This window comes from Sesamum indicum, linkage group LG1, assembly GCF_000512975.1.
Source record: "Sesamum indicum cultivar Zhongzhi No. 13 linkage group LG1, S_indicum_v1.0, whole genome shotgun sequence".
Lineage (NCBI taxonomy): Eukaryota > Viridiplantae > Streptophyta > Magnoliopsida > Lamiales > Pedaliaceae > Sesamum > Sesamum indicum.
The window spans coordinates 2,112,273-2,138,121 of record NC_026145.1 but is presented as its reverse complement, the minus strand read 5'-3'; the positions used below and the strand labels follow the sequence as shown (position 1 = coordinate 2,138,121).

Sequence of the window (25,849 nt, the reverse complement as noted above, 5' to 3'; positions counted from 1 at the left end):
ACTTTGATGAGGTGGCATCCGAATGGGTTTTTACGTGGCGGATTCATGGCAGGGATAAGCTTATCAAGATTCGTCGGATTTCCTAAATATCAATGTTTCAAATGTCGAAAACAAGGAAACACTTGATTGAATTGACATCATTCTCCTTCCAAACAAGGAGGGTGTTGTAAGATATCAATATTAAACCATTCTCTTACATGACAATTTAACATTTTAAATGTGACCCTTGTTTAACATAAATTGTTCATAGTAGAAAATCTGTTGGAAGAGAAGACAGGATTGATGGGGGTAACCGATTCCCATTCCATGGTTTTTCAACAAGTCGAAACCTTATAATATAATCCGGCAGCAGATTTGAAATGTATCTTGTTGCAAATAATATAATTTCTCCAGGGGAATGTTGGAGCCAATATGGACCATTACATCAAAAGACTTCAATCTGCAGTTAACAAGTTTCAATTATTACACAAGTAAATACTAAAATTAGTGAAATTTGAATTCAGAATTTCTTGATTTTGAAACTTGAGTTTTATTCGGACAAAACCTCGTGGATTTTGTAATAGTTTTCAACTTCGAACCTAGAAATCCAAAATTCAATGTAACACAAGCAAAATTCTAAGAAATGCAAAGGCAAAGCTGAAGCATGAATGCTAAGTCCTCCAATCCATCCTCATCTTGTAGTTCTGGACTACATATGTACACATTACAAAACTGCTGCTGCTTATTATGAGTCTGCTTTAACCAACCTCCATGGCCATTTTCTTTCTTAACGAATCCTTCAGCACTCACAACCAACAAAAACTACTGTCAGCAGCATTACCCGTAAAGAACAGGCAGCACATGTGTAAATCTCTTGACAAGGAATTGATTTTCCACATGCAAACAAGAAAATCGCCCCATGCTCTTCGTTTGCACCAGAAAATGAAATTGGTCTAAAGAACACTAATTTTCTGAGGACAAAAGAAGACTTACTAGAGTGGAAAATGCTGGTGAGTTTTTGAGATGGATCACAATCATTTGCTGGTTTCCGCTGCTGTTGTTTGTGAATCCATAAGGTGAACTTCTTGAGGAAGAAGATCGTATCTGATATTCAGCTCTTCAAAAATCTTTTTCATCTCCAGGACCAGATCCGTTTTGCGTCTGCTCTTCTCTGGATAGTCTTGGAAGTTCATTGTGTGATTGAAAAAGAGAGTCATCTTTATCTTGTTCACGTTTTCAATCTCCTTCACGACTAAGTTGTGATTAGGATGCCAATGCTGCGGGTTTTGCTCCAAGTACCTGACAGTTCAGAATGCAATTACAAGATGAACAAATGTAAAGAGCATATATATCTAATTTACTTGTATATAATCGACTATCACGTCAATTTATGTTGTGGGGTTTCTCCCTAAAATGGGAACCTATTCCTCCAATTTTGCGTTCGAAAGGAAACAGGTAGTTCTTGTGAAAATCTATTGTAGAATCAAATTACATTCAGAACTAAAGTACAGAACAAGCTTCTATCTGTAATCACAGCCACGAAAACAGAAATATGAAGTTGATTCCCAAGTTAGGTAAATCAGATATTTAATTCCTTCATTGATGATAAAATCTATATTGACAACAAATTTTATTATTACCACAAGAAAGCAAGCTAAATGTAACTTACTTCTTTATTTTCTCTTTTAAAGCACCGATTTTCTCCATTGGCGTCTTGAAATCAATGCAGAAATCAAGTGAATCACCCATATCTGGGCTTCTATAGAAATTGCTGATGGGTTTGGTAGCCAAAACAGCATTCGGATAATATACTTTCTCATTATCAGACTTCAAAAAGACAGTCGTTAAGATATTCATCTCTTCCACGACCACCTGTAATTATGCAAAGAGAAATGTATTTAATAAAAAAAAGGACTCAACAAACTGAAGCATGAGCAACTTCCACCAGTTACCTGGACACCATCGACGACACAACGGTCGCCAACATCGAACGGATGCATCACAAACACAAAGATAATAGCTTCGAATATAGTCTTGCAAGTGTTTCCGAACATAAAAACAGCCAAAACAAGCTGTGATGAGAGAAAAACAAGCACTTTGGTGGTTGCTATTCCCGTCAAGAGAAGCCACACTACTATGATGATAATAATCAAAATCACTGTCACGAGCTTGTTCAGTTGCTTTACAGCTGTTTTGGTGTCATTCAAAGCATGAGCTAGTGCTTTGCGACCATTGTAAACCTTCACCTGCATAACAATGTAGAGAAATTTTTCCTGTGGAACTATAACATAGCTATACAAAAAGTTACCAGGCAGACAAACATATAGATTACGTTTTTTAGTTTTAATTTTTATTTAGTATCTCTGAATTTTAGCAAAAGTCAATTCCAATGGAGAAATCTTGAAGAACTCTTCCTTTTTGTAACTTCTTATTTCTAGTTATCTCCACAAAGTATTACACAGATCTTTAAACAATTTTCAGAATTTTTCCATATTAGGACGACAACTGCAAAAAGGCGATGTGAAATCCACTGAGCTTTCAAGTTAACGAGAATGAAAATAAAGGACATACCACCCAGTCTGTCAAAGCTTTTCTGTCAATCTGCCCAGTCTCAGCCACATCAATCATTGGCATTACAAGCTCAACCTCTTCTTTCAGCATGAATCTCCTTAGGTCATATTCATCAATATACCTGTACATTCAAGATTACAATGCAACAGTGAGAGAAATGGACGTTGCTGGAGCAACTGTAAGCACAATCCTAATAGATGGCTTTTCTCACTTGCAACCAGGCTGAGCTACATTCCTGAAGATGTGATATGCTGCTGCAATTGCCTCCTCCTCATTTGTTATCTCCTTATCTGCTTGTTCATTACCTCCATCATAGACACTTTCATCAATTGCATTTGAAAGCGTCGTGAGACCTGAATTAGATATTACATCAACCAACATCTTCATGGTCCAGGCGGAGACCTTTTCTTGCTTCATCTGATGGAGTTTATTTATATCAATCACCTCTTTCTCCTTCTTTTCCTTGCCTTCCTTCCCCTTCTTTGTCACACGAAAACTGAACTGACTCACATTACTGTTTGTTTTCCCCAACATTTCTGCCGACTCCAAAACTGGCGGGCCAGACAGTGTGAGTAATATGTACTGATGGAAGATTGACTCCTGAATCCTATCAAAGAATGTATTTACGTGGAAAGAAGATGCCAAAATCTTCAGCAGCAAAGTCTTCAAGAGCCATAAAAACGCACCAATAAGCATCGCACCAATAGTCCAAGTTATGAAATCCAAAATTCGGGTAGTCAGACGGGACCCCTTCACCGCTTCCTGGAATAGCAGAACCCAAGTGACGAGCACTAAACCCAACCAAATACAGGTCTGAACGCTCTTCTTCAGACCATAAACAAAATATAATACCTTCTTTTTCAGCAAAAAGTTTAGCTCGATCAACAAAACAACAAAATGCATCAACCATTCAGTAACCAACAAGCCACTAAAAGTCACCAAAACAAGCACACACCACTTCCAAATAGGCAATCCCCAGAGTGTCAACTTTTGCAACCAATGTACAGTCAAGCTTGCAACCAAACACCCAAGAATGCATAGAAACAGCAACCACTCAACCAAAACCTTGGCTTTCACTTTCCTATACTTAAGCTTTTTCCTACTGCTGACTCTTTTATATATTTCCTCGTCCTCATCCACTCCTCTAAAACCACCAGGAGATGACATCAATGGTGTTTTTGGAGTAATCGGCACGGACCTACTAATTTCTTTCATGCTAGCACTATTAACATCCAGTTTCGTATTAGGTGAATTCTGAGTAGATATGACATTTTCTTCCGCTGAGGGTCCATTTTCCTCAAACATCTTACCATCAATCGTCACAGACTGTTCACCAAATCTAGATTTTGGCTTTGAGTAAACTGACCTTGATAAAGATTTCCTCCGAGTGAGAGTCTCGCTAGTGGGGATTTTGGGAGGCCTATTGGAGCTAGGACCAATTCTTACAATTTCAGGAGAAGGACAACTAATGGACACTGACTTTTGGGCACTAAATGCTGAATCACTTGACGCTTTATGAGGTGAATCAGCTGAAAGTCTATGTCTTTGATCCTTTGCAACATCTGGGGTTGGAAATTTTGAATCTTTCCCATCCCCAGGAACGTTAATGATGACATCAGTAGCTGTTTTCTGATTCTCCGTCATACTTATTTCTCCGCTAATCTTTGGTGCTTTACCATTTGCATCCATCCTGTAAAAACCTGCCCGAATCAAACAAAAGAAGCACAAGATTTATATTTTCCTCAGAATGTAATACAAATCTGAAAAAGGAAAATGAGAAAAATCGCGGCAAAGAAATAACCCCTTTTAAACATAAATGACACTCACGAAACAATAAATAAATGAAGATAACAAACTAGACCTAGTTGCATTTTTCTATTCTCTTGAAGAATACATCTCACTGTCAGTTGTACTTGAAGAAAATCCATACCTAAGGTGCTAGTGCATTATGCACCGATAAACCACTCTCAATACCTACACAACCATAAAGTCAAAAGACACAAGCTTTTCGAGCCAAAACAGATGAATTTTATTTCTGATATTAAGACTAGTAAAGAGGTCAGGAGTTTGCTTGGTTACCGGAGAAACAGTCGCCGTCAGCTGAGAAAAATAAAGATCTGGTAGCTTGCAAGCTCTACAGCCGTTGGGAGTAGCGGTATAACAAAAGTAAACCTAGGACGAATGTTGGCAAGAAGTCAATCATCAGAGAGAGAGAGAGAGAAGGTGACGGACAGAGAGATTTGAAAACGCTGCTGCTGCTCAAAACCATGTCTTTATTTTTATTAAGCAAATAAACTGAAGATATGCTGCTGTTTTACTCGGATATTATTCTCATTCACTCACTACTGCTACTAATAATAATACAGGTAGAGCACCACAAACTCTCCTGATATCAAAACCCGCTTTTTTATCCTATAAAACCACTTCATCTACATCTTAATAATTATTGAGTGACTACTTTCTATAGTTGATTATTTAAATTTATGATATTGTTACAATTGGTTTATTTATGAATAAGTGTAGCATCCCCGACTTGCTACATCTAATTATCACTATTTCACCCTTTTTTTTAATTAGAACTTATTTTATTAGTAATTCCCTTTCAACTCGTAAAATGATTTCTATTTTATCAATATAATATATATATCACCAAAAGTTTATATTATTCACACTAGATGTGTTCATGTACATAATCTCAAGGAAAATAGTATCACAATTTTAACTACAACTCGATAAGAGACTAGAATATTTAACAAACAAACCGCCCAAAACTCTGACTTCAAATATCACGCCTGACCCACCTAATAAAGATGACGGCACTGCTCAAAGTCCAATGTGGCTAGTCAATGTGATTTATCTCCTGAAAAGTATGTGGCAAGGAATGAGCTACCTATTCAATAAGTACAGCCAATCAGTCTATATATATATACATGCAACAATTCACGTACAAGCAGTCACACCGACTAACGGTCATTCGTTATATAGCAATATCATATATAAGCAATAATATATACTCACAACTGTAAATCAATCCACGACACAATATTCGACATTATTGTTTATTAGTTAAGGGCCCCACTTACTCTAATTAGAGTACATCAGTCAATAGTTTCGCCGGTCATCATCATATCATATACAACACAGGATACTCGTGGTATGTGATATCCCCACACTCTTTTACTTCAATTGTACAGCAATATCAACACAGGACATCACAACAAATATGGTATTCCCACATCACCCCAGTGTGTAGCTAATAGCACGGGATATTCCCCGCTGCCCGGAATACTTCGGTACCCTACACTAATTTAAATAGCCAAAATCATAAAATACTCCAGTTAAATAGTACATCGTTCAATATAAATAATATTTAATAAACAGAGTAATTAAATAATATAATTATACTAATTAATATGAATTAAAATAGAAATTTGCGTACCTCTGTTTTTTTAGTTTTTGTGTGACAGGGAGGAGTGCAACTTTTTTCTTAATTGTGTTTTATGCGTGTAATGTATTATGTGTGTGTACAACAAGAAAACGAAAGAGGAGGGGTGAGGCGGTGGGCTGGTGGGCCCCTCGCTCTAATGCATATATATATATGTATATAATATTATATTACTACTAATATATACATATATGTATATAATATTATATTACTACTAATATATACATATATTTATATAATATTATATTACTACTAATATATATATTATTACTTATAAATATATTATTTACATATATATAATATTATTATTATTTTATTTATTTAATTAAACTTTTTTTAAATACCCATTACGTCCTTCCTAAATTTTTTAATTAATATAATTTGCTCCCAAATATTATAACGAACTCCAATTTAATCCATTAAAGTTTTATCATATCCCAAATTCAGTCTATAATTTATTTATTAATTAAATCTAAATTTTTAATAATTATCAATTAGTCTCCCACTTACGTAAAAAAAATTTACGGACGTCACAATAATAATTAGTTATTAGTATAATATATTGTTCTATTGTCATATTGTTTTCAAAAGAAATTAATATTAGTTGATAACATTTTTATGTAGAGTAATTGAATAATTTTGGGTAAATGGTAAATTTCATAAAAGTATAGAAAAGAGTACATTCTGTACAACCAAATTATGGTACATATCTGCCTTCTTCTGCTACATGATCTGAGGAATGTAAGGTTCCTCATTTCTTGAAGTGGTTTGGACTGTTCGTAACACAAAAGCCCAATACTACTCCTTCACCCCAACATTACTGCTCACCTATTCATTCAATTATTCTTATTTCATCACCTAATGGTCCAATCCTTAATATGTTATAACATTATCCTTAAATAATTATAACTCCTTGCTAATCATTTCATCATGTTGCCTTTTGACTATTAAGATTCCTTTTTATGATTTTTTTGTAAGTTGTTGATATGTTGCATGCTTCTCACGTACCCCAATTACTGTAATATATACTATACATTTATTCTAATTAAACCATTATGACTTTGTTGCCCCACCTTTTTGCCCTTTCTATTTATTCTTTTTTTTTATTAAATACTAATTCGTATAATTTATAGTCCTAAATTAAAAATATAAATTTATACTAAAGTATGTTTGCTCGTAAATAATTACTGTTATATCTCTTATCATATTGTGTTTTTATACCATCACACACGAAATGATACTAACTTCACACCTATATCTGTGATCCTCATTAAAAATTTATACGTTTTTCTTGAAATTTCAAAACTATTTAATTCATATATTTCAATCATCCTCTTTTTTCAACTATATGTTTTTTTTCATTAATACAAAGTGATAGACAAAGAAAAAAGAGAGAGAGAGAGAGAATCACTTTCCCTATTCCCATTGGAAATATTTTGCTTGTCATGCTCACTTTTTCTTTTTTCTGTTAAATTTTCCCCCTTTTTTTCTCTGTTCTATCAAAATCTGTCGGGTTTCTTACCTACTTGGGATCAGTCCTCGTTCCCTTCTTTTTTCAGTGTCTGTCTCTATTCCAAATTCCTGCTCTCATCTCTGTGCTCTCTTTTTTGTTTTTCCACTAAATCCCACACACCATATTCCATATCATAACAGTTTCCAATACCTGCTGGAAACCCTCAAATCTTAATTACCAAACTATATAACAATCATGCAAAATACTAACTCCAAACAAATTTGATCCAATCAAATCAATTACACACAAATTATATTGTACTTATCATTCTTCTTAAATTGTACATCAATTACACGATAAATATCCGAACTAAACTTACTCATAACATTGCCGTCAAAAAGCATAAATATACAAAACAAATTTTTCATTCCTATGCGAAAAAATAAGTAGATTCATACACAGGAAGTTCTTCACAAAATCTATTTTTTCCAAACACTGTCAAGTGATCGAGCTCGAATAAGTCCGAGCTCGATTCACTCACGGCATCGTCCTCGTCTTCATCCTTGTCCCGAATTTTCCTAAACATGGGAAAATCGTATTTCTTATGATTTCGATAGCCCTTTGAAACACGATGTGCAGCGTCTTCAACTTTCCTGTTTTTCTCCGCCATTTTCAACGCGTGTGGCGGCAGTGGAGGCCTTCTATGCTTATAATCACAATCCTCATCGTATATGCTCTTGTGCCCACAAGCCTTGGAGTCTTGATCAACAATCACACTCACAGGATGAAATCTGACCGTTCTTTGATTCCCATTTCTCGTTTTGACGACGTCCCTTGATTCATCAGGTGATGATGAGTTCTTGCTCATACACGACGACCTCGAAAACGAAGCAGCGGAAGAACAAGCTGATGATGATGATGATGATGATGCTGTTGTTGTTTTAGTAGACTTCAAATGTTGAAACCCTTTACTTGTATCAGGATTTCTTGATTTCTTGGAGTTGGCATTGGTAAAGAGTGAGTTGATAAAACTTGTCAGCCTCCCCCCTGGTGAGATGGGCTGCTTCAGTTTCTTCAAATTGGCGTAAATCTTTAAGGCCCTCGATTTCGACTTCATCAAATCATCTCCCTTTTTGTTCTTCTGTTGGTTTTGTCGATCATCATCATCATCATCATCAGACACGAAAAACTCGTCTTGCCGATTGCTTTCGCGGGTGGTCCGGACAGGTTTAGGCCTTGTGGAGAAACAAGAAACCTGCTTGGGCTTTCTGGTGGAACAGAAGAGTTCGGTGTCTGATGATGAGAGCGCGCCAGAACTGTCGGAAGAAGTCGAAGTTGAACTGAAGAACCAGACATCATAGTCCTGAAATGAATCCGGCCTTCTTCTGGCCAAATTATTAGCTTTCTCGTGAACTTCCTTCTCCATCCATTTGTCAACCAAACAAGCCCTTGTGAATCTTCCCATTTCTTCTTCATCTCCTTTGCTGCAGCTCTGGGCTCTTGACGCTGGTTCTTGGGCTGTTGCGTCATTCCCGTCGATGGAACGGTAGATTTCATCAAGAAGGGAGGAGGAAAACGACGGCGTATTTCTGTGGCTTTGTCGTGCTTTGTGATTTTCCTCCCTGAAATTTGGCTTCTCCCTACAATACATATTCTGAAATTTGGACAGATAAGAGTGCAAGTTGTGGGCAACTGTTGTAAGAAAGAAATGGGGAGCGAGAGGAAACAAAGGGGAAGATACTATAGAAGAGAAGAAAGTGAGAAAACAAGTTACAGGGAATAGGAAAGAGAGAGTGGGATATAAAGGACTCAGCTGGGGCGTGTTTGGGGCCCCAAATTTGAGCCAATCAAACTCGCATTAAATTTTATCAACATTTATTCATATTTGATATAATTATAAATATATTTTCTATTATTTGAAAAAGTATAAATATCTCCTTTATTTTAACGATCGTTCAATAACTAGTTCGATTGTATTTTTATCTATTTTTTTAGGTAAACTGAACCAAATTCCTTTCATAAACTATGATATAAAATTTTAATTCAAAAATTACATAAGTTCATCAAATATAAAAAAAAATACTAATAATTTTTTAAATAACAAAAAAATATTTATCATCGTAGCCAACTTCGTTGTAATTTGGTCATAAATCAATTTCCAAACCTGCAAACCCTTTTCAATTTTCTTTTCTTATTAAGATAGTTAAATCATTGATATTTTATCTGAATTTTTTATGCAGGTACATTATTAATCGAGCCTGCGGGCATATGTTCTTGCATAATAAAGTAACAATGATTAGTTTACAATAATTGATTCAGACAAAATTGAAACATAATTTTAGTGTATTAGTGGGAGTATTTGGTTATTATGGGCATGAATATTCATTTCCCCTGTAACAAGACAACAAAAAATGAAAAATACAAGATTAATTAACAAAAGTTGTACCCATAATTCCCAATCCTTATTTTCAAATGTTTTGCAACATACATATATGCTAGCTACTTCACTATTAATTAATGGTTCTACACCATTTCATCATGTATGTATTCATCGTAACATGTACAAGTTAGAAGCAAGATGGACAATGAGGCCTGGCTTAATTGATGAAATTGACGTCGGGTTTGAATCACGCCATATATTTAGGATATGTTGTTTCTACTAACACATTAGGTGTTATTTAAATCTACTCTATTTGATATTACTGATTATGTTATGATATTACTTATATCAGAAAAAAATTGGAAAGCTAGATAAGAAAATCACATACACATCAAAAACATTCATGAAATAAATCAATTGCGGCTATCCTAATTAAAAAAAAAACTTTTTTTAATGAATTAATTACAATTCCGTCACGAATTTCATTCATCAATAGTTTATATACACACATCAATTCTATATATATATATATATAATTAATAATTACTCTATTACAGTAAATTGCAACAATTATAATTAAAATAAATTGATATTCATATATTAATATATGGACTTGAATCCATAGCCACGAAGGTTGGCCTAATTAAGAGAAGCTAAGATGTTAATGTGGTCGGAAGTAGTTGAGTTGAGACGACATTGGTGGAATGTAGATAGCAATAATGGTGCGGTCTGGGAATTGATTGGAGAATGGGCCCAAATGCATGCTCCTCTGTCGACATTCAAAGTGCCAAATTAGTGGGGGGGCAATTACAAAATCAACTCTGTTTAGACTACTAATTAATTATTTTTCTCTTTTTAATTTTAGAAATTAATTGACTTTCGGAAGTTGAGAATTGGGAAATTATAATTTGAGGCCATGAGATAAGTTGACCTAAATTAATTAAAATCTTGTATTATCTTTCCATACCAATACTAAATACCAATATCGCTGCTGTTAAAAAAATTATGTTGTTTATATAGGACTTTTATATTTTCAAGTAGAAAATACTTATTAGTATGTTTTTAAATTGTATGCACGTTGATCTGTGTCGAAAGTGATGATCGTGGGCTGAGGTTTAGTGACTCGAGCTAGATATCTATTGTTACTTAATTGATATATGGTCGTTGAAAAAAGAAAAGCTCGTTAAGTTAGTTGGGAGGTCCTCATCTAAGATCCTCCAATACCTAAGTCAACTCAAGATACATTCCAAGCCATGAACTATCAAGAAAATCAATAATTCAAATTTTTAGATTGGTGAAGTGGGATCAAAAAACCGAACCTGGAAAAAGTTTGGTGGAATATATAAAAATAAGGTAAAGCAAACAAGTTTGTAGGTACTAACAACAAACATTACAAGGTAGAAGCACATGCATTAACACATACCAACTTATTTTACTACTAACTTTTGTTGCACATCAATTTCTTCACTCACATTCTCTATTTATTTCTAACTACCAAATCAAACTGAAGATTTTGCTGTCACGCTTCTACTTTTGTTTTTGTTTAGTTCATTTATACGGCTTCATTAATTATTATAAATCAAACACTATATATATATATATATATATATGCAATAGGAATAATGATTTTCCACTGTACTTACTATACCTTAAAACACGACATTCATTAATCAACACCCACGTGCTAATATGTACCACACTATATATTTTACGTTTTCAGCCCAGCTCCTAAGTTGGAAATAATATATAATAATGGATGAAATTAAAGTTGGTGGGAAATTCTAATTATGTAGCAAGTGTAATATATATTTGCTCTATGATTGATGTATAGTTTAGAGAAAATGGTCAATGCTCTGCAATTTGTTTGATTCAGCTAAATTTAGTCCGGATAAGAATTTTTCAAAGTGGTACATAGGTTCCGAACATCATCATTAACATGAGTCACCCAAATCTTGGTCTTAACCTGATGATTAATTTTGATGTCCCCCCATAATCCTTGTCTCTATATATTAATAATTGTCTGATCATGAATTAATATAGTGGCCTGTCTCTGTAATGGGGTTTTGTTGATGAGGATTTGATGCGTCTGTCCTACAACCTGTGCATCTTCTTATACTCCTCCACTATTTATGTAGGCCTAAAAAAAGAAGCAAGTTATATAATAAAGAGGATCAAAATAATAGCCTAAAAACATGTTGCAGATCTACTTCCGACGTGGCACGTAGCCCATTATCCGAGTGGGTGGCACGTGGACAAGACATCGAAATGGAGTGGGTCCCAGTAGGCGGCTACATCAGCAACTCCTGTTGAGAGAGACGTGGTCCCATCCCATCCCATCCCATGCATGTGGTACGTCAGACAACAGGTGGAAGAGGGCAGCTTTGGCCTACTTTCTCTATATATACCTCTGCTCTTTTCGTCCTTCAAACCACACATCAGATCACTGCAATCGACTTACATATACATTCCTAATATTTTTTTAATTTGGGATAAATTTTATATAACTTTATTTTGAAAAGCATCTACTTGAGAGAAAACGGTCTTGGAATTTATAAATATACAAATTAATATGAGATGTCTGTCTACATGATGTGGGTATCAAAATCTTAGCATAGTGTTTGGATTCATTTTCGGAGTGTTTTGTTGTATTTTGTGGAGATAGAGAAAGAAAAATAAAGATAAATAAGTGTGTGTTAGAGATAATATGTATGTTTGGATTTGTTTTTGGAGATAATTTAAAATAAGCATTGTATATTAATATTGTGTTTTGAAAAATAAAAATTACTATTTATTATCAAATCATGTCTTTTCGGTATATATTTATGTATATATGAATATGTATTTATGCTAAAACAATTAAAAACACTCAGATAAGATATTTTTGAATGATGACAAATATTTTGACTCATCCGAAAGTAATTTGAAAATGAAAATTTTTGGTATATTTTTGATTGGAGGATGAGTAGTAGGGTAAGTAAGTGGAAAGGAAAAGGCGCAGCAGCAGCAGTGGAGGAGGAGAGGTTTGTGTGTTTCTCTTTACAGCAGCTGCATTAGCTATAGCTGTTGCATTGAAGAGTGAAACAAAACTAAAGCACACGCATCACACATCACACTCACACTCACACACCCGCTCTTTACGCTTTTTCCTCAGCTCTGTTACAATTCCAAGGACGGAGAGACGGATGCATTCTCAAAATATATCCTTGTCTTGTTCTGTATCATTGAACCTCAATCTATATATTTTTTAGTCCAACAGTAATGTAGAGGTCATTAGATACGAAACCTTTTTTACAAACATGAATTATTATGTGATGGAGTATTTAAAGAGCATCAAACATTTGAAATTTGGCAGGCAAGGAAAACGAGAGGAAATCTGGAAATTTCCTTCAAGAGCACGGGTGCGGTGCGTGTAATTTTCGAGGGGAGTGTGAGAACGTAAAGTCGTAGTCACTGAAAAAGCAGAGCAAAATCACTTGATTTCGTGCTCTTGGATTCTGACACTGACACCCATTCAAATGTCTTGTGTTTTCTTCGTCGGTCGGTTGCCTTGCCCACTTTTGCTGCACGTGCAACCTCACTTTCTTGCCTATGTCGTCATCACGTGCACCACACTGCAACCTCCACTTCCTTCCCCCTCGCTCATCCATGTTGCTTGCATTCCATGCATGTTACCTATTGGGGTCACCATCTTCTTTAATGTGCAAAAGAGATTAACTGCCATATGGCTGCTGCTACGACAGAAATGCAAACCATGAATGGCTTGGATGTTCGAAAATTACATGTCTAATGTTTTCTACTCCTTTGTTTCTTCAACTCACAATGGTAATAAGACGAAAACTTATTTATGCTACAATATGGATTTTGACATTAGATCAAGAATTGTCTTTCAGTGCAGGATGTGCCTTAAACTGTATTCTTAGCAGCAATACTCTAACGGCGACACTAAATTGCATCCATCGTTTGGTATCTTCCACTTCTCCTTCAGTGCATTCATTCAGAATCCAGCCTCTGGACATCTACCAACTGGTAGACATCCCCTCGCCTCTGCTTCTCTAGTGGGAGGTTTGTTCTGGACGTAGTTGTAAAGCAGTTCAGTCAGATCATAGAAAACAGTGAACAGAAATTGCTTAATGATGTCTTGAGTTTTTTAGCTTCACCTCCTTAGCTCAATCTGTGAATAGTCAATCTCTGAGATGATTATTGCCTCATCGTGTTCAGAGGTCGCCAGCACTTCTCCAAACTGTCAAAAATCATACTAGATTCAGTCATTAATACAATATGGGAATTATGAACTAGTTTCAAACAACTTTATGTTCTTCAATTATTTCCTTTTTTCATTTTATCCTCCCATCTACATGTTCCTGTTTTTTTTCTAGTTATATATGTTCTAATCGTTACACTCTCTTCATGCGTTGACTTACAGGACCGACAAGTGTGGAATGACCCCAAGCAATGTATCCAGCAGTAGTGTCTCGAGCAGGTGAACAAGTTGCTACATATAGCTGTCAAATTCATTGTTGTCAAGAACCAAACAGACAAAAGAATTTGTTTCTTCTCCATTCAGCGAACCAATGGAAATACAGATTCCAAATTGACATTGGCAGATATGAGGCAATTTTTGGGAACCAGTAAAGCAAAAAGACAGATAGTATAATTGGGTTCTTACCTGATTGTCCACAGCCCTGCATATGACAGTAAGGTAAATTAGGGATGCATCAGCAAGTAACAAAGCAACAAGAGAAGATTAGATATTCAAAGCAACACATATGCTAAAATGAACAGGATCTATTGGGGTAATTTCATCACAACTACCTTGCCCTTTGCAGTAACTCCCAGTGCAAAGGTCCTGTAGTCATGTTGAATGCTCCAGGATAGCAAATCAATTGAGCACCTACAAATGAAATTTCACCTCATAAGCAAGAAATACGAATGAATACCAGGAAAGAGAATTTACGGCAACCACTAAGCTATGTTCTTGAGAGCTGAATTTTGGGCCTGCCATGTTTCATAGTACGATCTATGAGTGAAAAAAGTAATCAATATTACTATCAAGAAACATGGAAAGATAACCAAAGAAACATAGCAAAATCAGTGATAAACCTCTTGCTGCGTAAAGCATTGCCAGTTCCTGAAATCTAATGTCATAGCAGATACCTATTCCAATTCGGCCAACCTCTGCACATAACAAATACTATTCCTTATGAGAGAAATGGATGGTGTAGATTATAATGGATAATTTGATGAGTATTATGCACAAAATACAATTATATACAACTTTTGGGTTGGGGGGAAGAAAAAAGAAAATATTGTCTCCTTCAAAGGTATCCATTCTTTAATATATTTTCTTTCAATTGCTTCCCACAAATCCACCATACACCCTTGCCTACCTCGTCTTCTAAAATCACATGACACACTTCAGGCCCTAAACGCCAATTTGAATTTTCAAACGAATTTATTGTAACTGGATTACTATATTATTATCCATCAAAATGGTGCCTTTGGTCACAAATTTGATACTTAAATATGCATTTAAGATATAAATTGAAGAAATTATAGAGAAACCCATTACAAAACAAAAATACAATATGATAAAGAAATGAACAATAATCTCATCCACTTTTTATATATTAGATAGATCTCATAATGAAACTCAATTCATGCACCAACTACCAAGACATCTTTGATTCCATCAGAGAGAGAATAACACTGCATATTGTGATGCCAAACCAAGCTCATTTACATTTCAAATTTAGATGCTTGATCAAGTTGGGAATGGGATAAGTAAAACTTTCACAAAAGTCAGTAGTTTCAAATATTTAGTTCACCAATAATGAGTACCTGTATCTACTGTCGTGGGAGTCTCCCCAGCTGTAAGAGTCTTAGATTCCTTGAAGGTAATTTTCCCAGGAATGTCGATATCAAAAAGGTGTATCTGTTGTCAAATGTACTCATTGCAGAATTAATTGTGAAGCAAATAGATGATCTTTGCGTATTTCATGATAAGCCCAGATTCTTGCAGAATCACTAACAAAAAGATACAAAGCTCTTTTAACCAGGCTAGTTGAAATTTTCAACATATGTACTATATACTGTTACTATACATGCGCTCAGTCCTCCCTCGTGGAGTGGATATAACACTGATTTAACTGTCTCCCTTCATTTGAATGGTATATTCATCTAAATAATAGTAATGTAACGATCTGAAATCACCTTACGGTGTTTAGCTTTCAGCTTTCCATCAGGTCCAAACACACAACAGGTATTGTACAGCTTATCCCCACTTCGTTCAGGTATTGATCCTCCAACTATTGTGATGTTCAGAAGACGAGCAACTTCAGACAACATTGCTGTCGATGGAGACGCATCAAAACCAGCATCAATATCCTCAGCGTATACCGAAAAGCTGTCATTTGAATATGGGCTGTTCCATATTTCCTGATGAAAAAGAGCGCATAAAGAACATCTCAAATTACTACTAGTCTTACACAGTACATGGGATATGAAGCACTCAATATTAAGGATCATCTCTAGTATCATACCAACACCGGTTTTGCATTAACAATGCTGTAAACTGTACAAGTATCTGTAAAACTATAGAAATTGATGATCCTAAAGTTAAAAATTGGCCGATGAGTATGTTTCTAGTTTAGGAGGGTACCTAGATTTCAGTTGCTTGAAGCACATTCATATTCTTTTCTTCCACAAGAAAGATGTTAATTGAATTAGCCCCAGCGAAAAATAACAAGCTGAAAGAAGTAACTAGATATTTCATAAATGTTTCTTCTCCATTGTTTAGATAATTAGATTCACTAAAGAGAACTTCGCATCAGAAATACAAAGTTCTCCCTTCATACAATCTGTTGCAACCACCGAATTACATGCCAAAACTGAATGAGTCGAAGCTTTTAATTACTTTGCATATGTTTATTGTACAATCAGTTTCGTGCAGATAAACAAGGTTCCATACCGTACGAATTTCACAAAACCGAATGCCTACTTCGTTCTTGCAACAAATAGTACATAGACATTCACGAACACATGTGCTGATAAACGAATAAAATCAACTTACAGGCAATACTACAAGCTTCGCCCCCTTCTCTGCAGCCTCCTCCACTGCAGTGCGAGCATGCAGAATGTTTCTTTCCTTGTCAGCAGTCACTTTCAATTGGCACAACCCAATCTTAAACTACCCAAACACGAATTCAAAACCCAAAAAATCAGGAAAAAAAAAAAAAAAAAAACAACCTTTAACCGTAATCGAAAATGCAAGAAAAACCCGCATTTCCAATTACACAGAAACAGCAGGGACAATGACCAAGATTAAATTTTTTACCAAAAATTCAACTTTATACCACGCTTTTCACATATCAAAAAACCCAAATCCCTGCGCAAGAGCATATAAATCCACGATCGAGCTCGGAATTTGGGCAGGGATGCGGGAAGAATAAAATACCTATTGTCAAAATCCTAAAGGTAAAACAAAAGGAAGGATTACCTTGGTGATTGGAGGAGCCGGAGGCTGTGCGGCCGGAGGCACTCGAGCTTTTTCTGGGTAGAAAGAGGAAGCCATGGATGAAACTGAAGCCGACGCTGTAAGTGTAGTACGGGTTGACTTAACGAGGAGAGTGTTGCTTAGAATGGAAGTACGTTTGGTGAGGAAGTGATGGTGGTGGTGGGAATTGGAAAGAAACGAAGGTGCAGGGCGCAGGACAGAGCGAGCAACCGACGATTGAAAAGTTGAAGAAGACAAGAACATCAGTCTTGGGCTCATTTGTTAACTTACCTTTTCATTTTCTGCAACTACTATTTTTAAAACAAAAATTCTTTTGAGAAAATCAATAATATTGTCCTAAATTGATTCAAAATTGTGGTGTAACGCTGAAAATCTTTTATTCAAATCATATTTGGTGGAATTAAGCTAATTGCATAGGAATTGTTGATTGATTACTTTTTTTCTTAAATTAAATATATTAAATTTGTCATATAATTGAGTCTGATCTTACCAAACTCGACTCGAATTAAATTTTTCATACTGAATGTGAATGAAAATAATTGAACTTGCAAAATAAAATCAAATAACTAAAAAGTAAGAGACAACGAAGCAGAAGCCATTAACAGCAGATCAGAGGCAGAGCCCAAAAACTAAACTTAGAAAAAACAAAAAGGGTTTGGATGACTGTTTTAATCTAGATTAGCTGGATTCTAATATTAAAAGATGATTAAAGTTGAAGGTCTGACGTTTAAACTATAGTTTGTCCTTAATGCCACGTTACTTACCAATTATTACAGCATTTCTAATTGAAAATTGCATCCATGATTACCACTTAAACCCCACTAATCACCTGCTAATTAAAAATAATTAGTTTATCTCGTAGCAATCAGGTGAATGCCAGTCAATAATTACCTGGTTTGATCTGGCTGTATGTAGAGAATGAGTGCAGGGTCTCTTTTTAAAAACGATGGATTATATTTTTCAATATATCAACATATTAATCAAGAATTATATATACATTAACTAATAAATATAAAAAAAATAGTAAAATAATAAACATATATAGAATTCGAATCGAGTTATTGAAATATTAAATCCAAGAAAACTTGTCTAAACTTTTGAAGTCAAGAGGAATTAAATAAGTACACAAATTTGGGGTTTCAGTTGATTTGAATTGTGATGCTCTTCTGTTCTAAATAAGAAAGCTTTAAATTGTCTTAAAAGAGCAATGGATAAATCTTATTTTCAACTTTTTACTTCTTTTGGGGTTTGCATTTTGCTAAATATGGATAAGACTTATTTGCTAAGAAAAGATTTTCTTTGGTCGGAACATTATCTTAAAAGGCCGGCGGTTAAGGTGTAGTATTACAAAAACATTAATTCATTCACCTAAAGATTCCTCTGTCATCAAATTGGCAAGAAATAAAACAAAATGGTTGACACAAAAAGGATGATACTGAAATGATAAGAAACATATATGCAAATTATTATGAACTCATATAAAAATTATGTCAATATAAGAATTAGTAGGGAGAGGGGAAAAAAAAAAGAAAGAAAGGATACATACTTCACTTCTCTCTTGTCTCAATACAAAATGAAGTGGCTTATCTATAAATTTTTAAAATTTGCAATTAAAAGTTTCATTCCCTAAATACAGGATAATGACTCATGTCATCGTGATGAGGAAAGGTAAATCACAGTGAGTTATAATTTATGAGTAGATGTAAAGATTATGGGAGACGAAAATGAACATTTGCAAACTCTAAAATTCATAATAGAAATCAAACTTATAAATTTATTTTATCATGTAGGCTTTCTAAGGTAATTGCAACGAGAAATTTGAACGGTATATAAGTTTCAAAATCTTAGTTTGAGTGACTTATAAATCATAAAATTTCATCTTAGCATTTTTTCATAACAAATTTATAAAACTCATATGAAATTCGAACGAATAATACTTGATGTAACAAAATATAAATCAAGTGGTAAGTGCATGACTCTAAATCATTTGTTTTTGCTAAATTGTGTCACACATGATGTCAATATATCAGTGTCTGAATCTTGAAGCGCATCTTCTTCTGCTCAAGGCGACAAACTGCTCATCAACATATCTATTTTATATTTCTTCCTCTTCTTTTTAAATGTTTTGTCCTATAATGTAAGAATAATCTTTATTTTTGAATTGGGTGGCCTTAATGTATGTGTTGGTGTCAACTATTTTTCAAAATTTAATATAAAGAGGCAAGTCTTTTTCATTCTAACACCTCCCATTTTCAAAATAAAAGAATTCTTTATTTTAGCCGTCCAAAACTTATTATTTCAAGTTCTATTACATTATTTATATACTAAATTTTAAAATAAAAAATCAACCTTTTTTTCAAAGAATAGGATTATAGGGTTGGTATGGAAATAAAGTTGAGTTAATTATTAGGTCATGGCTCATTTATCCAAAGTAAAGATTGCCCATTTCAAGAATCATTTCTCTCATTTTTTTTATGATTAACCCATTTCAAGAACCCGAAAGAGAAAAGACTGTGGGGGACCTCGTGGTGCTGGTGGTAGTGGTGGTGTTGCTTCTGTGGTGCCGAGGAAATTAAGTAAATGAATCTTGGCTGATTGGCTAATTTTTTATGGTTTTTTTTGTAGATAATAAACAAGTAATCAGTGGGGTGGTTTCTTTTTTCTGGTCTTATCCATGAGTTTTGAGGAGTTAAGGAATGGTTTGCTATCTTTCAGTTTCTTTGCATCAGAAGCCAAGAACTAATCATGGGTTCTTGTCGAAGACAAAAGAGGATGTCTGAATCTGTCTTACCAACCACGTCGTCCCTCTAAAGGTCTCTTTTTTTCCTCTTTCTGAGATGTCCAGATGAGGGCAGAGGGCTTCCTTTTTTCTCTTTCCTTTTGTATTTCTTTTCTTGGTTTCCTCAGGTGTTATTGGTATTCTTATCTGCCTTTATATTTGGGTGTTGTAGTTTCTGCAAAGTACTAATTTTGCTATGTGTTCATGTTTTTCTTGAATTATACGCAGCTGTTTCTTTAGCTGTCTTTGTCTTGGAGTTTTATGGAGCAGTAATGTAGTTTTACTTCCACTGACTTCCTCAGTTGTGAAAATTTCAAGAATTCTTGTAGTTATTTCATTTGATGCTGCCCGCCTTGTTAATGATTTGTTTGATTCTGTATTATGGATCCTGGTAATTCGATTATCGAAAATTATTTCTTTGCTTTTGATACGCTGCTGCAGTTACACATTAGAAGTTGGAAAACTTCCCATCTCTGCTTTGTAATTCTCTTGTTGTGTGCAATGATTCAGAACAGTGAGTGGTTCAGGTATGAATGCTTGCATATATCTGGATAGACTGTGTCTGAACTCATGTCATTGTTTTGCAAGAGTGAAATGTCTGAGTAGACCAAGATACCCTAGGAGGTTAAGGAATGGATTCTTAGGGTTATTACACGGTAGAATTAACTTTGCATTCTTATTATGATCTTAGAAGGAGTAAGAGTTGCAGTGTCTGACCAAGTTCTGTTGGTACGAACCTATATGATTTTTTTTCCTTAGAGAGAATCTTGGGTATACCCTACTACAGAAAAACTTCAGTATTTCTAATGGCCACCGTTGACACTGTGGGCTTTTGCCCCAGATAACATATGCTTGCAGTGTAAATGCTGCGTAATGATATATAAAGATCAGGGTTTTATGAAATTAGCGTAGGAATTCTAGGACTTCAGCTGGACAAAAGAAAGAAGAAAGAAAAATGACAAAAATTGACCCAAGTAGTTGACTTGTTTGGAGGATTGAAGTACTTAGGATTCGAATATTCTGTGAGAAGATCATCAAGGTTTTTTGCTCTGTTGCACTACTCGAAATCCATAATTACTTAGAATTTATTTGTGTTACAGTTGAAACCATATTTCTGCACTCTTTGCTGAAAAAGCTTCTTCTGCTTGGAAATGTACTTTTTAGGTTTCCTTAAAAGGAGTTGGATTAGGATATTTTAACCCTTTTCCTTTATCTCGTGTGAAACTCTGTAACTAATTAATGACTTTTAACATTATAGTTGATAGACAGGTAGTATCTCAGATTTAAACAAACTATATTTATTTATGTTGTATTGATCATTATGGCTTCTACCAAACCAGGTACATATGTGTAGTTCTCTCATTTGTTGTTGGAGACCAAAAGCCTTCAGCTTTACTTGGTAGCTAAAAGAGTAGGAAACATTCATAGGATGCAAAGCTTATCCCACAAAGACACTGATCAAACCACTGCTGATTCGTTGGCGACCTTGTTTGGTGGTCGATCATCTCTGTGGTTCTCAACCAAACATCCAAAGATTTCTCTTTCCAAGAGTGGCGTTACTGAGCTGGAAACCACAGGAGAACACCATTATCATGTAAAGTTATCAGAGTCTCAGTATCAAGAACAGGACCCCTCGTCTCTATCAAGCAAACAATCTCATCATGAAGCAGTGAATTTGGCTAAAAGCGACTCCCACATGCAAAATATTTCATTTCAGCCTGGTAATGGTTGAGTATCCTGGATTTCCCTCCCCACCCCTAAATCGTTAGTGGTTCCTAGATCAAAATAACATGTAAATCCCATAACTTTCAAGAGTTAAAACTGTGGTGTATCAACAGTGAAAAGAAAGAGCAGAGTTTACCCGTGATCCTGAATATGGCAAATCCTCGCCTTATTATGGAGGAAGAATTGATATGTCCCTGTCACCTCTTTCCACTTTCCTTAGTCATACGAATCAGTTGAATTATAACCTGTTTTTTTCTGCTTGTGCAATTGATAGAAGCTTGGAAGTGTTTACTTCTTTTTTCAATATAGATGATTTGTAGCACTGTCTGTCTCAGTTGTCCTCTTCATTGACAAATTTATGCCTCAGCGAGCAAATGGATAACTGTCCATAATTGATAATGGACCCCTCGTACTTAGGCTCAAATATCATAAAACGTCTTGTGTTGGGATGATGGTAAAATTGTGATTGTACAAGGCTTGTCCTTTCTGTTGAATCATATCAAATTCTTTGTAGGTCTCTTTGAAACTTATAAGAAGAGAGGGGATGATTGTGGGGCTCCATCTTTGATAGGTGGAAATGGTGATCAGGTTATCAATCAAGGCCAAATGGAGCCTAATCAATCATCGGTTAGTTATATCTTTCTTGTAAAAGAGTATCTATTTCATACTGCACAATGATGTTATGACTCCTTACTGCTCATGTGGAATGCCATATGACTACAAGAAAGCAGATCCTCAACTGCTGAAAAATCTATGCTTGACATTTTCCTTGCAGGCTTGCATGTCCTACCCTCTGGCTGGATCTTATTTTGGCACGACAGCAGCTGCATATGAGCCAACTGGGGTTGTAAGTACTAACCATTTTGTTTATACATGACCGGCCGAACGCTTTTTCCCTTTATATCATGCACATTTTAAAGCTTGGTTGGGCTTCAAGTTATGATTTCTTGAGGTAGCATTTTCCGTACATGGCAATAATTTTTTAAATCTAATCAGGTTTATCCTCAAATGATGGGAATTGCACCAGCAAGAGTTGTGCTTCCTCTTGACTACACAGAAGGCATGCCCATTTACGTTAATGCAAAACAATACAATGCCATTCTCAGGCGCCGACAAACCCGAGCAAAACTTGAGGCTCAGAATAAGCTGGCCAAATCAAAAAAGGTATGCTTTTAGCCTCCGGCACCTTTACGCGAAGCATTAGAGATTCTGATCCTACTCTTACTAATAGATGCACATCTTCCATGCTGTAGCCATACCTACACGAATCTCGGCATCTTCATGCATTGAGAAGAGCCAGGGGTTCCGGAGGCCGCTTCTTGAACACCAAAAAAATGCAACAGAATCCTCTAAACCAAACATATGATAAGAACCTCTCTTCAAAGCAGAAAAGTGGACATGCATCTGAACCAGAGATTCAGCACTCTGAGAGCACCAGCTGGGGAAACTCCCCGACATCTGGCTCTGATGTCTCTTGCATCTTCAACAATGATGATGGTTTTCAGCAACCCGACTTAAGAGTCTCATTCTCTACTTTAACCATGGGTGCCACTGCGCAGATTGGGGCGCATCCACATGTAATAGCACCCGATGACAAACTTCTGTTATCCATGGACAGATGTGCACGGATCAGCACTGCGACATGACTGTGCTCTTCTATGGTTAACCGGCAGTTCATCCTTGGCTATCTCTTACTGCTTCCGCGGTATTGAAACTTGATACAGAGTATCATCCCTTGCTTTGTTACTTTGGCAGACTATTATGATGTGGGCTTGCAAAATGAACACAAAATCTGAAAATGGACCATTGTATAAGATTTTTGGATTATGGTTTCTTACTTTATTTTCTGATGTTGAACAACTATTTAAGGTTTTCTTCCCCCTGCAATCCATGTGGAAAACAATTTCATTAGGCATGTGTAATATTATATATTCTCTGCTCCTCTGTTTCATCAGTTCAGCTTATCTTACATTGCTAACATTGTTGTTCTAGCCTAATGCTACTGCAAAAAGTGAATTTCACTAAACCATATCAAGAATCTTGGTGAAAGCTTACAAGAGAGAGAATATTCAAGAATCACTTGGAAGTTAGTTTTGCTCTATATATAGATCTATGAAAATTATAGCTCATAAAAGAGACGTGTGATGAAACAGATGAAAATCATCCCAATGTTTCTACTTCCAATTCAAACATATTATGATGATGATATCCTGAACTCAACAGGATCAATGGTGAGTGATGACATTGACAAGTCTAGCTCTGTGCACTGGCTATTACAAGATTTTGCCCACAAGCGTTAATGCGTTGGGAAGAGGGGCCCCAGGAATTAAATTGATATTTTGGTCTTTGGTGGCGTAGGAATCAGAAAATGGTCGAATTGATAATCTCATAATCACATTAAAATTCGTGGTATTTTCCTGTCACCTTTCAGGTTGAACGTTGGATATTCCAGTTTAACGGCAAAATAGAACAAATCATGTTGAAATTCTTTCATAATATTAAGAATGTTAAAGAATTCTTTCACTTTTTAACTTGGAATAAGCTCCATTAAAATTTTAAGACAATTGATCAGGATTTGAAACTACCAAATGCATATAATAGTTAAATTCCATAGTAAACCACATTTTCAGATTTCTTTGTGATTCATAAGCCAAAGAAACATCTACCAAAGCCATCGATAACATCTCATTATTGATTTTGACATCCTGAAATGCACAGGAATTCATGAACTTTTGAGACTCAATGATGATAATCAAACATCTCTGCCCCAGAAGTGTTCTGCTGTGGTTCTCTAAGATTGCCATGGAACCTAGTGCATAACCAGAGACTGAGAAAAGTTAACATGCATTTTTCTACATTTTTACAGTATTTACACCAGTATCATATTAGGCCGGTCGAGAAGGCCAGCTGAGGGTAGACTAAGTAAACAGGGGTCGAAAGGACACAAAACATTTCTTTTACCCCTTCTACTCTTCCTCTGCTCAAAATTTCATGATAACTTAACTCAAAGCATAGGACTCTTGATTCTTAGTAGACAGCCGCTTGAGAAACTCATAGGTAGTGATCATGGTTGTCGCAGACATTGCCATTGAAGCCCATCTCGGTCCCAGCCCTCTGTAGCAAGCCCCCAAACCACCTTCCTTCACCAAGTCTCTCACCGTTTGCAGGATGGTGGGTGATCTGCCACGCACGCTTCCTTCTCCATCCAAAACCTGTAACCTCGTCTTAATTGTATCAAGTGGCATTGTCACCAGAGCAGATGCTCCACTGGCCATCGCCGCACTCAACCCCTGGACTGCCATCACAGCCTTCCCGTCCGGCCTATAACCGCTCCCACCGTTGCCATTTCCATTGCCATTCTCATTCTTCTTACAAAGATAACAGCCGATGCAGCTCCATATCACTCTATGTGCAATAGAGTAAGAAGCCCACCACACAGCATTGGAAGGTGCATAAGTCAGTATAGATATCCCAAACCCTCTGTACAATCCCCTTACTCCATCTGCATGTATGATCTTCCTAAAAGCATCTATACCACCATTGTACTTCTTCAAGCCAACAGCGCAAGAACTTGAATCACAAACCCCTCCTTGAACCATTAGTCTCTGGCTGACGACATCAATTGGCGTCCAAACCATTTGAGCAGCCATGGCAGCACTTACTCCGGCAGCGGCATTAGCAACTGCTGAAGCTGAAGCCTCTGAAAATCCTAGCTTACTACTAGCAACATTTCCTACATTACTCTTGGTAACTTCAAGAGCGCCCATGTAAAGGGCACGGGCTGGTATGGTTCCCATAAGGGAAGTCCCAAAACCACGGTAGAATCCCCTGCATCCCTCGGTCCTAAAGATGGAAGCGGCCATTTTGAAACATGAGGCATCATTCAACATCACTTGCTGCCGTGTTTTCAACACAACAATCGGATACAGAACCCCAGAAACACCTGAAAACAGCGCAGCCCCAAGGAAGAAAAACTTGGATTTGTCAAGCATCTCCCAATCTAT

General features: G+C 35.9%; 5 protein-coding genes across 8 annotated transcripts in view; 1 reads left to right on the top strand and 4 right to left on the bottom strand.

The window, feature by feature from the left end:
- LOC105179728 (mechanosensitive ion channel protein 10) lies at window positions 488–4,905 on the bottom strand. 3 transcript variants are annotated; one of them, XM_011103595.2, is made up of 7 exons: window positions 4,630–4,905; window positions 2,762–4,250; window positions 2,551–2,671; window positions 1,932–2,225; window positions 1,649–1,851; window positions 973–1,278; window positions 488–784 (listed from the first exon to the last, which is right to left on the bottom strand). In XM_011103595.2, the coding sequence occupies exons 2-6, from the start codon at window positions 4,237–4,239 to the stop codon at window positions 1,014–1,016; spliced, it is 2,361 nt and encodes a 786-aa protein (XP_011101897.1). In that variant the 5' UTR covers window positions 4,240–4,250; window positions 4,630–4,905; the 3' UTR covers window positions 488–784; window positions 973–1,013. The 3 variants fall into 3 exon arrangements, with proteins under 3 accessions (XP_011101897.1, XP_011101786.1, XP_011101699.1); XM_011103484.2 differs by having other exon boundaries at window positions 488–776; XM_011103397.2 differs by having other exon boundaries at window positions 488–1,278.
- Window positions 7,879–9,099, bottom strand: LOC105179645 (protein BIG GRAIN 1-like B). Its single transcript, XM_011103319.2, has one exon. The coding sequence runs from the start codon at window positions 9,097–9,099 to the stop codon at window positions 7,879–7,881; it is 1,221 nt and encodes a 406-aa protein (XP_011101621.1).
- Window positions 13,561–17,952, bottom strand: LOC105179571 (omega-amidase, chloroplastic). The gene is made up of 10 exons (XM_011103231.2): window positions 17,324–17,952; window positions 16,898–17,014; window positions 16,039–16,263; window positions 15,667–15,760; window positions 14,929–15,003; window positions 14,641–14,719; window positions 14,495–14,510; window positions 14,250–14,330; window positions 13,986–14,068; window positions 13,561–13,897 (listed from the first exon to the last, which is right to left on the bottom strand). The coding sequence occupies exons 1-10, from the start codon at window positions 17,597–17,599 to the stop codon at window positions 13,819–13,821; spliced, it is 1,125 nt and encodes a 374-aa protein (XP_011101533.1). The 5' UTR covers window positions 17,600–17,952; the 3' UTR covers window positions 13,561–13,818.
- On the top strand, window positions 19,761–23,785 carry LOC105179439 (nuclear transcription factor Y subunit A-5). Of its 2 annotated transcripts, XM_011103163.2 has the most exons (7): window positions 19,761–19,917; window positions 20,057–20,154; window positions 21,461–21,841; window positions 22,360–22,472; window positions 22,621–22,692; window positions 22,842–23,009; window positions 23,099–23,785. In XM_011103163.2, exons 3-7 carry the CDS (start codon window positions 21,550–21,552, stop codon window positions 23,489–23,491), a joined length of 1,038 nt encoding a protein of 345 aa, XP_011101465.1. In that variant the 5' UTR covers window positions 19,761–19,917; window positions 20,057–20,154; window positions 21,461–21,549; the 3' UTR covers window positions 23,492–23,785. The 2 variants fall into 2 exon arrangements, with proteins under 2 accessions (XP_011101465.1, XP_011101386.1); XM_011103084.2 differs by having other exon boundaries at window positions 19,776–20,154.
- LOC105179315 (solute carrier family 25 member 44) overlaps window positions 24,507–25,849 on the bottom strand; it is a 2,105-nt gene continuing 762 nt past the window's right edge. The window contains exon 1 of the mRNA XM_011102935.2: window positions 24,507–25,849. This exon is cut by the window's right edge and continues 762 nt beyond it. Coding sequence (XP_011101237.1) covers window positions 24,845–25,849 — 1,005 coding nt within the window. The 3' untranslated portion in view covers window positions 24,507–24,844.

Excerpts from the sequence above, each read along its gene's own strand:
- LOC105179728 (XM_011103397.2), bottom strand. The coding sequence starts at position 4,239 with ATGGATGCAAATGGTAAAGCACCAAAGATTAGCGGAGAAATAAGTATG. Across the intron at positions 2,672-2,761 it reads GTAGCTCAGCCTGGTTGCAA|GTATATTGATGAATATGACC; the intron begins GTGAGAAAAGCC and ends TTGAATGTACAG. Across the intron at positions 2,226-2,550 it reads AAGCTTTGACAGACTGGGTG|GTGAAGGTTTACAATGGTCG; the intron begins GTATGTCCTTTA and ends ATTGTTATGCAG.
- LOC105179645 (XM_011103319.2), bottom strand. The coding sequence starts at position 9,099 with ATGTATTGTAGGGAGAAGCCAAATTTCAGGGAGGAAAATCACAAAGCA.
- LOC105179571 (XM_011103231.2), bottom strand. The coding sequence starts at position 17,599 with ATGAGCCCAAGACTGATGTTCTTGTCTTCTTCAACTTTTCAATCGTCG. Across the intron at positions 17,015-17,323 it reads CGGCTCCTCCAATCACCAAG|TTTAAGATTGGGTTGTGCCA; the intron begins GTAATCCTTCCT and ends GTGTTTGGGTAG. Across the intron at positions 13,898-13,985 it reads TCACAGATTGAGCTAAGGAG|AACAAACCTCCCACTAGAGA; the intron begins GTGAAGCTAAAA and ends AACTACGTCCAG.
- LOC105179439 (XM_011103163.2), top strand. The coding sequence starts at position 21,550 with ATGCAAAGCTTATCCCACAAAGACACTGATCAAACCACTGCTGATTCG. Across the intron at positions 22,693-22,841 it reads CATATGAGCCAACTGGGGTT|GTTTATCCTCAAATGATGGG; the intron begins GTAAGTACTAAC and ends AAATCTAATCAG. Across the intron at positions 23,010-23,098 it reads AGCTGGCCAAATCAAAAAAG|CCATACCTACACGAATCTCG; the intron begins GTATGCTTTTAG and ends TCCATGCTGTAG.